Genomic DNA, 13,109 nt, shown 5'->3' on the forward strand with positions numbered 1-13,109 from the left:
AGTTTTAAATACATTACATGGAACGGATCCAGGCAGAAATCCGGCGAACATTTGTTTTGAAACTATCAAGACTGATCTCTGCGTTTTCATGAAGATTCTCAGTTGCAAAAAAGATATCGCAATCGAAGCTATACATGTAATGGTCGAAAAAAGTTCCGATCTCATGACTAGTGAAACGTCACATGGAGCAAATGATTGTTTAACACCAACCATGTGTCAAGAATGGGAAGACAAATTTTTCCAACGTGTGAAAAAGTAGTCTTGAAATCGTATAGGGCATCCAAGGGAAAGAAAAGATGATAGAAATACAACAAACGGAGGACAGTAAAGCAATGGAATGCCGTATCTGGAACGCGACAATATCCTGAACTAGCGAAAGAGCAGAACCGGCAATTAAAGAGACTATTTCGTGTGACAAAGCAACCATGTTTCGAGGATTTCCGTTCAGCATTTCTGCATTCTCCTCAAGAGGTTCAAACAAAGCACAGTTTTTTTATCCTGTTCTTTGCAAAGTTTGAGCAATTCCTAATCATTGGTGACCTGAATCATCTGCTAAAATGGTCTCGACTAGTATCGAAAGCATTAACCCATCGCATTAGTAGGAAGGATGCACAGTCTAAGTCGATCGACGACTTCATCGGTGGCCATCTTCTAGAAACCGCCCAAACACAACAACAAACAGAAAGTTTGCAGGAGTTGTTCAACAATTTTAAGAAAGCGTGGAACAAAATGCGTTATCGGGTTAACCAAGCGCTTGTTGGCAAAACGGAAATGCCGCGACTGTCAGAGACGCAATGTGTTGCTTACTGTCTAATGGATGGTGATTATGGAATCTATCTTAAAACCGCTATTGAAATCCTTGTTTCTTACCAAAACTCGATTATGGACACAGTTATTTCTTTCTCTTCACATCAACATCCAGCTCTAAGCTTCCTTGAAAGAGAAAACTGCAGTGGTGTCATGTCCGCCTCAATTCAAGATGTTAAAGAAAAAGAGATAATCAATTTTCAATGGTCAGATGATTTCTTTCAGGATGCGCAAAACAATCTCGAGTATGGGAAAGGTCGAGAAATCACCTACGATTTTGAGAGAATGGAAATAGTCATTGCAAAAGAAATCGTATTTGGAAAATGTTTCTTGACAGGAACGCTTAATAAGTTTGTATTCGCGAAGGAGTTGTTTCACTCCTGTGGTCCGTTATTGAGTGAGATCAGATCACAAGTTGAACAGGAACAAAGTTTGCCGGATGATGTGCGTAAAGGGTTGTCGAACTTAAAAGAACGGAGAATAAAGGAAGCTCAAGACCTTCTTCAGCATATCGAAGTGCTTATTTTCTTGCTTAAACGAGAATTAAAGAAGATTAACGTAGATATGACTTTAGAAGAGTTTGCCGAAAATTGGTCGCCGATGTTACCAAGTCCCTTCCCTGCAAAGTTGTTACCCGAGCCAAGACGATTGATCAAGATCAGACACCTTGCAGCTCTTTACGAAGCACTCGAAGATGTGCTTGCGGATGGAGCTATCGAAGGACTCGCTGACAAATTCCGAAAAGAACTGCCAGATGAGATAGAAGAATCCGTCAGCACCATGGTTGCCAAAGATATTGAACAGTTGAAACCGCCAAACTTTCTCAAAGCACTGCGTCGTTTCATTTTCCGCTATCTTTCATCAGAAACTGAAAAATATTGGCCGGAAGAAAGAAAGTCATTACAGTCCTGTTTGGAAGAACCTTCACTGTGGTTCCCACTACAGCTACCACACCTGAATGACATTCCACGCGAAATCACTCTCAAGTACATCCACTCAATTGTGAAGTATCTCGAGGAAAAGGTAAATAGTAGACAAGTTTTTTAGGGTGAACAGTACAGTGAATTGTGAGGTGTAGTATAAGATGAATTTAGGGACCTGTTGCGAGTAGAGAGTATAAGATTTAGTTAATAGCGAAAAGTTTAAATGCTTCTTATCGCCGGCTTTTGACATTGACAGATTGACAACAAGTCTTGGTCTTTGTCCTTGTGATGAGAAAAGGATGGTTATATAGAAAAATCATGGTATATTGTGCATGTACTAGTATACTGTGTAATTCCATGATTGCGTTGTTAAAACGAGCATAAATGACGTTTAAAATTAGCATTTCTATTGTTTTAACTGCGTAAATAAAGCGAACAAGAGGAGCGTTTCGCTATTTCCAGTATTTCTCCTCCAGTCTGCTGAGAAATGTCAATCCGTCTTAAAAACGGCTCTCGAGTACAGTATTAGTTCTCATGCAGACCGGCACGCACTCGTTCAATAACAAATATTTCTCTTCAGGAGAAAGTTGGCGAGTCGAAGAAGGAAAGTCTTCGAGTTTCCTCTGTTCAACAAAAGACGACCAAACAGTCTGGTGGGCGACGTCGACTTAAAAATTTCTCCCGCGCATGATAAGTGAACTTAATCCGTTAATATATATCCGTGTATGCATAAATTAACGGCTCGCAATAAATTTAAATGCAGTGACAGTTAAAATTTATTATTAAAGAAGCATATACATGGAATAACCTTTTTAGAATTACATATGGATCATTATACGCGATCTTTGCGTCAATTTCAAATTTTGAGCTCATTCAAAGTTATTAGGCTGCTGCATTCAGACTGAGTGCTCGGCACTTTTTCTGACGCTTCCAAATCAAATTGAAGAACGGACACTACCTCCAGAGGTAGTACTTAAACCTTAGGGCACTGTACTCGGCAGGTTTTATGAATTATGAGCATGCTTTGACTTTGGGCACCGGCGCCGGGCACTCAGTCTGAAGTCAGCCAATGGACTATCTCTTTAATTTTATATCTTTATTGTTCAAATTAGATTAGATGGCTGACTCTTAGCAGTCACAGAAGAATATAAATAGTAGCTACCATAATTGCCTAACATGTAATTAGTAGCAAACTATAGTGTTACAATTTTATGCACAAAATTACAAAAATTGTATACGCATGAAACACAATATTAATTTACCTTTGTTAAAAAATATATCGATTATAGCTGTAACTGTACGTCGTGATTCAATTGAAAATACAGGCAATGCGAATGGCAATAAATTTTTATTTTATTTCTTTTTTCGCCCCAGAAAAGAGAAATAAAATTCACATTTTAAAAGAATAAATATTCACAAGAAATGGGCTAGGAGCCTACTAGAAACCATATGGCCTTTTTTAAGGCACCTAGGTATTTAAAATAAATGGCAGTAAAAACACTCGTTTGTGGCTCTTGACGAAGAAATTTAATCCAAAATAACAAGGCACTTAATTCATCAGTGATCACCGACAATAGCCATCGTCGGTGACATATGAGGAGACGGCCACTGAATCAGTCAGATTCAAATTTCTACACGAAATATAACTTTTTAGTAGCTTTAATTTCATGTGCGCCGGCTTGGCGACAATAGTTAATAACGATTCGAAAGTTTAGAAAAAAAACTAAAAATGACAACAACCAATATCTTTATAAACGATTTATCTATGACATTCGTTTAATCTGAGTGAAGTGTGAGTATGCCGATTTTTCATTGCATATACAAATCATACTCGTATACATTACATAATTTGCATGAATGGTTTTTCTGGAGCTCAAATATTTTCATTCCGGGCTAGTGTCTTCAAAGTTTCAGCATCAGATCACCCCTGATGAAGACACTAGACCGGAGTGTCGAAACACGGGTCGTGAATGTAGACTTTGTGTGGTGATTACTTTCATTAATTAAACCAGAGTAGCGATAATTGCAAAAGATTATATACCTGGTTGCCGTGAACCTGCTAATATATTACAGATATTTGTATGTATTCAAATTTTCACTTTTGGACTGGATTAATAACTAGAATGAAACAGTTTCTTGTAAATCAGCTTAGCGCTGAATGATAGCCCTTCTGACAGTGTTTGTCAAATTGTAACAACTTTTATACCATAGCAGATTTTAAAAACTTTATTAACCTAGAACAGTCCGACAAAGAAACGAAAATTGGAAGTGATCAATAGGTTCACGTTATACGTATTTAAATCGGAATTAAACAAAACTAAATAGAATGATTGACAAGCGTATGCTGCAGGTACTGCTGATCAACGACAGCTGTGTGCACATTTCAGTTTAAACTTTACTGAAAAAATATATCTTAGAGTAATTGTATGAGATATGAATTACATAAACATAGGTACGAAAACGACAATCGTTATGTTATTAATAATGCTTGGACGTTGGAAAACTGTTTAAAATGTTTCGAGGTAAAACCTTTAGAAATTCCCAGCCCCCAATTGTGTCATTTTATATCGCTGACAGCTGTCTCATTGTGTTTTCAAGAATCGCTATAGCGCAACTCGGTGCCACCTCTGTTCCGTGGGAACCTTGTACTTTGTTGCTGCAGAACACGTACAAGCCGTTTTGTGAACTAATTGTACCAAACGTATTTTAAGTACATCCTATTTTGCTGGTGATTTGACGACAAGCAGCAAAATCGTCGACAAAATCTCTTTGCCTTTGGCACACTACCTAGAATTTTGCAGTTGTAATAAAACTCGATGGCAGTCTGGATGGCAGATCGATGGGAATCACGTTGAAGTGCAATATATAGTGATGAGGTCTAACCAGCTTACCCGAATGTAGATGTATCACGGGCGTGTAAAAATCAGTTGAAAGTTTTAGTTCTGAAACATGCTGAAATGTCACAATGAGCACGAGAGTGGTGAACATAATTAAATTATTCACCTCGCCGGCTGCAGAAGTGTCTGCTGTCTATGTATACAATGAAGGTCACGTGACTTCCACGAATTCAGACCGAGCTACCAGGAATTAAAATCGAAAGCCAGCTATCACAAAGCCACCCGTTGAGCCGATTCGACTTTAAACTAAACTCAAACAAGATTTGCAAGAATGAGAATGTTACATTAAACTCGTGGAATAGGATTCACGAAAATAAAGATGCTCTAAGCGCTTAATAAACACCGTCGTCTCGTCGGAGTTGGCCGTTGGGAACTTAATCGGAAGACTGAATACCGTATTCAAGGTAGCCCCTAAATCGCGTTAACTTTTTTATGCTTGGATATATTGTTATTGTGTATATTCTATTTCTTTGTTTTGTGTATATTGTAGCTATTTCTTTCTTTTAGCAAACTTAGTCAACTGTTGCTGTTTATCGCCTACGGTATAATGGGCGCGTTAGAGTTTGTGATTATAAAGTTTGCATGCGTTTTGTATCGTTACCGAATTCGAATTGTCAAAGTTCGCCGAGTGTATCCAGAGCTAGACACTGAAATGCGATGAGATGATGAAGCGGAAGTGCAAAAAATGTCTTAATGTCTTAAATATTTAAAAGCATTGCAGCAGAAAACATTTACCTGTTCCGTATGCAAGGTGATGTTTACGTCTGGTGTCATATTATAAATGCAAGTGCACGGATATAAGCGTTTTATATCAGATTTTTATGTGATCGAATCGGGGTGATTATTCTCATCGAAATATTTCGGGCCAAGAATATAGTAAGCATGCACGGCAGTAAATTCAGGCTTTGCAACAAAATATCTCCCTTCGTCAGCGTGTTGTTAAGTTCTACTCACTGTCCCACTGAGAGAAATGTAGGGAAATTCAATAGAATCCTATTTGTGTACACACACGTTCATGCGAACAGGATTTCAAATATTTCGCAACCAAGGTTTCTCCCACACAAATGTTCTTGTCGTTAAATTATAGTTGGGGAGATAGACGACGAGTTGTACGTGATTTTCAGAAAAATTGCATTTTGCCTTTATCTTCTGCTAGCTTTTAAAATGGCGTAGCCAGCCTGAAAATTTAGTCATGCTATGCTAATATTTTGGTGTTCATTGACTGTCAAAACAATGAATTTCTAAAGAAATGAATAATGATAATAACATAAAATTTGCATACCATGACTAAATCGTCAGGCTGGTTACGCCACTGCAGTTTTTAGGTTGAATATATTAAAATATACTAAAAATATATTTAGTTGGATTTGTCGAAAATGTTTCCATGCATTAATTAGACTTGTTTGCAAAGTAATAACGCGAGAGATATATAAGAAAACGCGACTTGAGCCGGTTTTCCACTGGCGATATTTTTCGCGCGAAGCGACTTTATTCCTTTGTATTTAAGCAATTTGTTCCAGATGGTTGCAGTTGAGAGCTCTGGAACAAAAGTAAAATGTCGCTTCGCGCGAAAAATATCGCTAGTGGAAAACCGGCTTTAGACCTGTTTTAGACGTCGAACTTTCATGTGCCGAACCTAATGCTAATAAGCCAAAGTCTCTGTTAAAGTTTATTTGCATCCAATTCCCATTAGCCTTTCTCACGATGACGTTTTTGGGGTACTTTCAGATTTTCTCAAATGCGTTTAAAAAATTATAACAACATGAAGAGCACTTTTTTAGAATCAACAGACCATTTGAAGAATAGACTCAGCCTAAAAATAAAGATAGACGCCGTTACGAGGTCTTACACACTTGGTTTTGAAAAAAACAACCCCAAAATGGCGGCATATTCGTCGTGTAAATGATAATAGCGAGGTTCAGATTTGACTACCACTACGACTACCACAACCTTTGAGGGAATATAAACCAATCAAATGCGATAGGTCTATCAGACTAACCAATCACGAGCTTAATACATGTTCCGGCGCATATACCGGAATCGCTCTTGTCAACAACCTCAGTGGCAAAAACATTCCAGAATCCAGATCCTCGATTATCATTTCTTTCATTTCATATGACTTCGGCACTAGAAAAGTGTGTAATTCTTTCATTTTTATGCAGAATTAATTTAATTTCGCGCCTTTTATGCTACTATTAGTGGGACGAACACGGACTCCAGGCACATAATGGCTCAGTTTTATCGCAATGGCGTAGGTTGAATTCCTGCCTGCTTCCGACTTTGATTTGAGATGTATATGATTTCCACTCGAAATTCTCGACCTTTTAACTCATTAACAATTCCAAAAAGTCCGTCGTACTTTTGTAGATCTCTGTCCAACAAACACGAATTGTTAGTTAACTACTCAATGGTGTGCCAAGGTCATTATGTTCAACAGAACTGGAAAAGAGTTGACCATTATGATCAGAACTGGAAAAGGGTGACCATTATGATCATCAAAAGAACAGAAACGACCTTTGAAAGGCCTCTAGATTCTTTGTAGAAACCTAAAAGTTCCCTGATGAACCGTAGCTCTTAGGAATAGGATGAAAGCCATGCACAAAAAAAAAGCAACATTCAACACTCGTTCTGTTTTTTAGCCTTTTTAATTTTGATGTAAACAAAATTCAATCGTTACTTTTACATTTGTTTATAGATGTTCCCCTAAGCATACAATAAATGGAAAAACTGGAAAAAAATAGCGAAAATAAGAGTGATTCACAGAGTGGATGTGAAACTAAAAGCGACCAAGCCGAGACACAGAGTAGGAATATTAACAATACCTTTACCGCTGAACAAGGTCGAAATGAACAGACGAGGGGAGGACAGGAGTGTTGCGATCCAACAGATTCAGAGGAGTTCAGTAATTCTGAGACCGGGAAAGGAGAAAGCGTCCAGCCATATAAAACTGCCCTTGTTCGATCTAATAATCGAAGTCAAAGTGTTGATAATCCTATGGTACCCGGAATAGGAAGCGGTTCCAGTGAACAAACAAGTTCATACTCAGCCATCTTAAAGAAGAATATACCTGAACCGCAACCACCATCACCGCAACTAACGCCGGTAAGGACAATCCTTGTGTTCATTCTCTGTTGTATTAGGAAGAGGCTAACATAACGCTATATAAAAATTTTGTCATAAATAGTAATATCATGGTGTCAAATGGTGTTACTTGTTGACCGGCCCAATTTATCCACGTTATCAAGCTCGGGTCCGTTGTACGAAGCCTGTTTAGCTTAAACGTTGCATGGGTAGGTGAGAGTAAAGAGAATGACTGCATGAAGATTTATCACGGAAGAGTACTTCTTTCTTGATAAGAATTTGTCTGAAGAAGTTTGAAAACATTTTGTTGCACAAAAAGTTCTTTGACATGAATTCCCCATATTGTTTGTATACGGTTCCAACTACACTGCCCAGAAGTAAGTTAACAGATCCAAATCACGTTCCAAATCACGTTCCAAATCACGTTCCAAATCACGTTCGATTTGCGTTCGGCTTTTAGTGGAACGCGTTCCAGACGCATTCCTACTGAATCAGTCGGAAATCTTCGGGAGTTATCGTGAGAATTAATTAGCGTCGATTCCGGCAACGTAAACGGATTCATTCCATTTGTGTTTACAACTTTACACGTCTGTGAACATGGGAAAGATTTCTGAATATGCGAGAAAAAGAATAACTTCTTTGCAGTCAAGCGGGGTGAACCAAACAAAAATAAAAAAACGCTTGAGGAAGAGAGAATAAAAACTTCAAAAAGTTCCATATGTCGTTTCCTTTCGCGTTATTCGAAGCCAGGCAACATTTGCGATGCTCCGCGTAGTGGTCTAAATTCAAAATTGTCACCGTAAGCTATGGCATATTGACCGTGATTGTAGGAACGTAGGTTTCAAATCAACCGAGGAACGCGTTCAAAATATTTCACGCGTTTGGAACGCAAAAAACGCCTTTTTAGAATGTGTTCGGAACGCGATGGGAACGCGAATAAGTTACTTCTTCAAAATTTCAAAATCATCTGCACACTTCTAAATTTTGACTGGGGAAACTTCGATTTTGTGTAGCTTGTAACCGGTCCAGCATAACAGGCCTCTTGCTCTTTTTCGAATAGGTCTATACGCCTGCATGAGTGCCATGTAAATAAAAACCCATTATTATCATCACATTATAATGCACAGTATACTTACCACGTTTTAATATAAATGTTTTAGATTGGGTTCTACCTCTTGATCTTTGGAGACTACAGTGTTGATCAAGCGATTTTAAATCTCGACTCTAGACCTATAATTATGAAACCTGTCGAAGATCATGTTTGCGATAACAATCTGTTTACGTGTGTTGTACCGTTACCTTTGCCGCAGGTTAAGAATAATTTGACATATAAATATGGTTTCCGTGTAAAAGGACGTGAGTTCAAAATACCAATTTTCGATTTCAAGATCAATGTGCTAAGTAAGGAGCCCGTGGCACACGTTGAAGCCAATACTTCACCGAAGCGAGTGCGCTCGTTCATTCACTTCGATGTTTTCAATTTTAAAGAAGACCTAGACTATATGAGCGAGACTGTTCCTAGATCGGTGGTATTTTACCTAAAGTGGCTACTGAATTTTATTTCTAATCCCTTTGCAATTTCCAACATTCTTAAGCAAATAGAAAATTTAGACTTCACTTCGTTAGTGACGTCTGGCAAAAGCAACGTGGAAGAGTTTGTGAAATGGATCGTAGAACAAGTTTCCGAAAACTCGGTGACAGACCTGCAGCGACTGTATTTATGTATCGTCTTAGGTCATCTTTGCAAGAATTCGGATTTGTTACCTCGAGGTGGCAAAACGACAGCCATGTGCGATTGCCTTCTTCAGGTTTTGAACGACAGCTATAAACCCCGCCTTCTTCCACCTTCAAATTTAAAGACTTTGGAAAATTTAGCCACTATTTTGGTAGAAAGCAGCAGCAGTCCAAGTTGGCTTACCCTAGCAGCATATTTTTATCCCTATCTTGGAATTGGTTTCATTCTTGGTAAGAAATTTGAAAAATACCAAGACTACACTTATGATACCGAAGAATACAAGAAGATGATCGATATGCTCCTTTCACATATCGAGAAAATAGAGAGCAAAGAGCAGAGCGCCTACCAAGATTTGCTAGATTTGGTGATGAAGAAAGCCCCAAGTTTGAACGAGGCTTTGAAGTTATTCGAAGTTTCCAAAGTTAGCTGCTTCTTTGCTGACGATGTCGAAAAGCTGAACTTCTTTGTCAAATTCTATGAAAAGCAAACTGCTAGCACTGAAAACGAAAACGTTGCGGCGAAATTAAGCGAGTTTTACAAAATTCCGGAGAAAATTCGTCACAAGATGCACGATTATCTATTTCAAACATTACTTGAATACGCCAAGTCAGATGAGGAATTTAATGGCGACGATGAAGAAAAATTTCTTCAAGCAATCATTTCTGAAAGAGATTTGGCTATGGATCAAGTGTTTGACGTGCTGATGGAGCTCTCCAAATCAAAGTCCATTCGTCGTCTAATGATGGTTCCTAAAATTCTAGGCAACACGTGTTTTACAAAAAGTTGGCGTGTCATGCCCTACGAGAAGAAGGTAAAGCTCTGTGAATCGTGGGTGATAACTAATTGTGTGAACGGTTGGGTTGGTAGAAGTGTCGATGGTGTGGATAAGGTGATAGCAGTTTATGGTGCAATTGACGCCATAATTCGATCAAGTCCTATGAATATCGCTAATTCAATTCTTGTAACGGATCTCTCTACCGAAGTCGAAAGACGATTTTTGAAAAATGAAGACGCTCCTTCCCTTCTGAAAGCTTTGGCGGAAATAAAAAGATATGTGCATTTCGTCCAGGAGAGCTATAAATCCAATGTAAAGAACATATTGAAGAAGAAGCCCAAAAAAGTGTTGAAAGAGTCATGCACAATTCTTATGGAACATTGTAGCAACAGGTATACTCGTTGACGCACCGTTAAGGGAACGGACGCCTCAAAATTTTGTTGATCGAATACGTCAATTACGAGAAGGGTCGAGATTTCGTGTTACACTTCGTTAAGGCGTGAAATTTGAGTCGAGTAGCCGATTACATTTACCTTGGAAATGGCGTTTAAAGTTGTTTCGTAACTATACTATACAAAAAAACGTTTCGACTTAACACTAAACTTCTAATGTTGTATGTTTTCAGGCTTGCCCAAGAACTATTGTCGTTTATCCTGGACATCATTGATGTACAAGAAATTGGTAAAGTTGGTCAAATTAAAGAAAATAATTTCAAGAACATCTTAGGTTCGTGTGATATTTGGATTATCTTCCTGAAAATACCTGGTAAGTGTCTTTCTGCGTTATATAAATAACTTGAAGTCATAGTCTTCCTTTTCTCTTAATCTCACTGTACCCTCTTTTTAAAAAATGTATTATTTTTGCCATGACCAGAATTTGAGAAAAAAACAGGTCTGTTATTTTTGTGTTTCAAACAAAACAAGAAGCAATGCATTTTAGATCTGTCAAAGAGCAGTCCCATGTGTGCAGTTTAGGTAAGTACCTTCAATTTAATAACATTGTATCCTGATTTGGATTTTCTTAACTTTCAGAAATTGATAATAAAAAATATCGAATTGGAGAGAAGATTTGTCGAGAACTAGATAAGCGCATAAAAGATGGTGACATATCTTTAGGCTTATTAAAAGACGTCGACAAAAAGAAGGAAGACGTTTCGATGCTTTGTGCCATCTTACGAAATGCTTCCGGACCACCAAAGTATAACCAGGCCGATATCCAAAAGTTGATTTTAGATCATATCTCACGCTTGATGCATGTTGCCGAAGATTCTTCCAAGAAAATTGACATGCTAACGTCAGCGATCGAATGCAGTAGTAAAATAATCGAAGACGTTTGTGCAGTTCCAGGAATTGAGAGTGTCACGGAGTCGTTAAATGATCTTAAAAAGATCTTGCGCACAGGTAGTGTAAAAGATTTGGAAGATGAAACGTCATGGGGAGATTTATTGCTGTTCCTAAGCGCAGCCGAAGATTTGCGCACAGTAGGAAATTCTCTGTCCTTTAGGACCGTCGCTAAAAGATGCTTGAAGAAATTAAGTTGTGCAAGTGAAGAGGAACAGGAGAATGCAGCAACACCAATACAGGACTTCCATTCACTGATAACGTTTCTTACCACAACAGCTATAGAACAATTTCAAGAGCAATGGGATCGTGTGTTCAAAGATCCCAAGTCACTGAATGCGGAGACCATGAAGACTCTACTTGGTATTATGAAAGGCGAAGATCCACGTGTTAAAGAGCTCGAAATGCTAGAAACATACTTCGGAGAAAAGTTTTCCCCCGAGATTAAACTTTACATCCACGACTACATGAAGTATCCTCACCTCTTGGAACAAGTGCAACACTTCATTGCTATTCGTGATATATTTGGACTGGAAGACATCCCAAATGATACAATGACGGTACTTTTACAATTCCAAACAGTGATGGAAAATAGAAATGAACCAACACCTACATCGTTGCATCAATCAATGGAAAACATCAAACAAATAGTCTCAGTTTTTTCTGGAGAAGAATTAACTGGTGTGATTAAGGAGCTGTCAACTTGCAGAGAATTGCTTAGTTTTATGGAAGAAATCGTTGACGAAGACATTCGTTTCCTAATCGATGCCGTTGAGGAACATTCGGATCAATTTGTATTCGAGTCATCAGTTTCCGACCTTATCGACGTTCATGGATTCCTAGCACCTTTGATTAGGAAAAAGAATGACAAAACGTTAGAACTCCAGGGATTTTTAGACATGTTAAAAAAATCTTGCAATGGTCATAAAGATATAGAAGGAAAGATCAAGCAGTGTAGTATGAACGTGAACAGTCTTCGTGGGTTGTACATGAGCATTGCAAACCGTGGAGAGATGACTAAAGAAATCATAGAATTGCCTGAGCAGAGGAGAATATTCGGTGTCGCAGGAAGATGGAAAATGCGAAACTAAGATGAGTTACGTACTTCCTGGGGATGGCGAGGATAAATTGTGTAGCTACTCTCTGTCAGATCTACATGATTTAAGAAGTCGGGCGCATCTCATAATTTCTTCCCGTATCAAGGTTACTTCCAGTCGTTACAACGAAAGTAGCGAGGATATTGATTTTGATGACTTCATTAATCAAGTAAACCTACTGTCGGAAATTTCCAATCATCTATTAAAATTGCGTTCCTCGGGCTATGTAAAATATCGAAGATATTGGAAACGAATAAAAACTACCGATGAACTCAAATCTGTTAGGGATAGCCTTTTGAATGATCAAGAAAACTGGGAGAGTGTTTTGAAGAATGTCCAGGAGAAATTCTACCGTCTCAATTACTACCGCTCCGATCAACTGTGCAAGCTGTATGATTTCTTGATTGGCGAGCCTGCTGTTGATTGCGACGAAGTTCTCTCTCTGATCCATTTT

The 13,109-nt window shown here is 38.3% G+C and overlaps 2 protein-coding genes across 2 annotated transcripts; both read left to right on the forward strand.

Annotated features, from left to right (window-relative positions):
* The first annotated feature begins 385 nt into the window (after positions 1-385).
* On the forward strand, positions 386-2,975 carry LOC114520105. The gene is made up of 2 exons (XM_028540317.1): positions 386-1,830; positions 2,311-2,975. Exons 1-2 carry the CDS (start codon positions 730-732, stop codon positions 2,419-2,421), a joined length of 1,212 nt encoding a protein of 403 aa, XP_028396118.1. The 5' UTR covers positions 386-729; the 3' UTR covers positions 2,422-2,975.
* Positions 2,976-4,817: 1,842 nt separating this feature from the next.
* LOC114520246 lies at positions 4,818-12,652 on the forward strand. The gene is made up of 5 exons (XM_028540478.1): positions 4,818-5,031; positions 7,323-7,729; positions 8,869-10,610; positions 10,844-10,983; positions 11,250-12,652. The coding sequence occupies exons 2-5, from the start codon at positions 7,346-7,348 to the stop codon at positions 12,647-12,649; spliced, it is 3,666 nt and encodes a 1,221-aa protein (XP_028396279.1). The 5' UTR covers positions 4,818-5,031; positions 7,323-7,345; the 3' UTR covers positions 12,650-12,652.
* Positions 12,653-13,109: the final 457 nt, after the last annotated feature.

Source organism: Dendronephthya gigantea, unplaced genomic scaffold, assembly GCF_004324835.1.
Source record: "Dendronephthya gigantea isolate DGI-Jeju-01 unplaced genomic scaffold, DenGig_1.0 000015F, whole genome shotgun sequence".
Classification (NCBI taxonomy): Eukaryota; Metazoa; Cnidaria; class Anthozoa; order Malacalcyonacea; family Nephtheidae; genus Dendronephthya; species Dendronephthya gigantea.

What these genes read in the sequence shown, in the direction of transcription:
- LOC114520105 (XM_028540317.1), top strand. Translation starts at nt 730, where the DNA reads ATGCGTTATCGGGTTAACCAAGCGCTTGTTGGCAAAACGGAAATGCCG. An exon ending in TGAAGTATCTCGAGGAAAAG is followed by an intron (nt 1,831 to 2,310) that starts GTAAATAGTAGA and finishes ATTTCTCTTCAG; the next exon opens with GAGAAAGTTGGCGAGTCGAA.
- LOC114520246 (XM_028540478.1), top strand. Translation starts at nt 7,346, where the DNA reads ATGGAAAAACTGGAAAAAAATAGCGAAAATAAGAGTGATTCACAGAGT. An exon ending in CATCACCGCAACTAACGCCG is followed by an intron (nt 7,730 to 8,868) that starts GTAAGGACAATC and finishes TAAATGTTTTAG; the next exon opens with ATTGGGTTCTACCTCTTGAT. An exon ending in ATGGAACATTGTAGCAACAG is followed by an intron (nt 10,611 to 10,843) that starts GTATACTCGTTG and finishes GTATGTTTTCAG; the next exon opens with GCTTGCCCAAGAACTATTGT.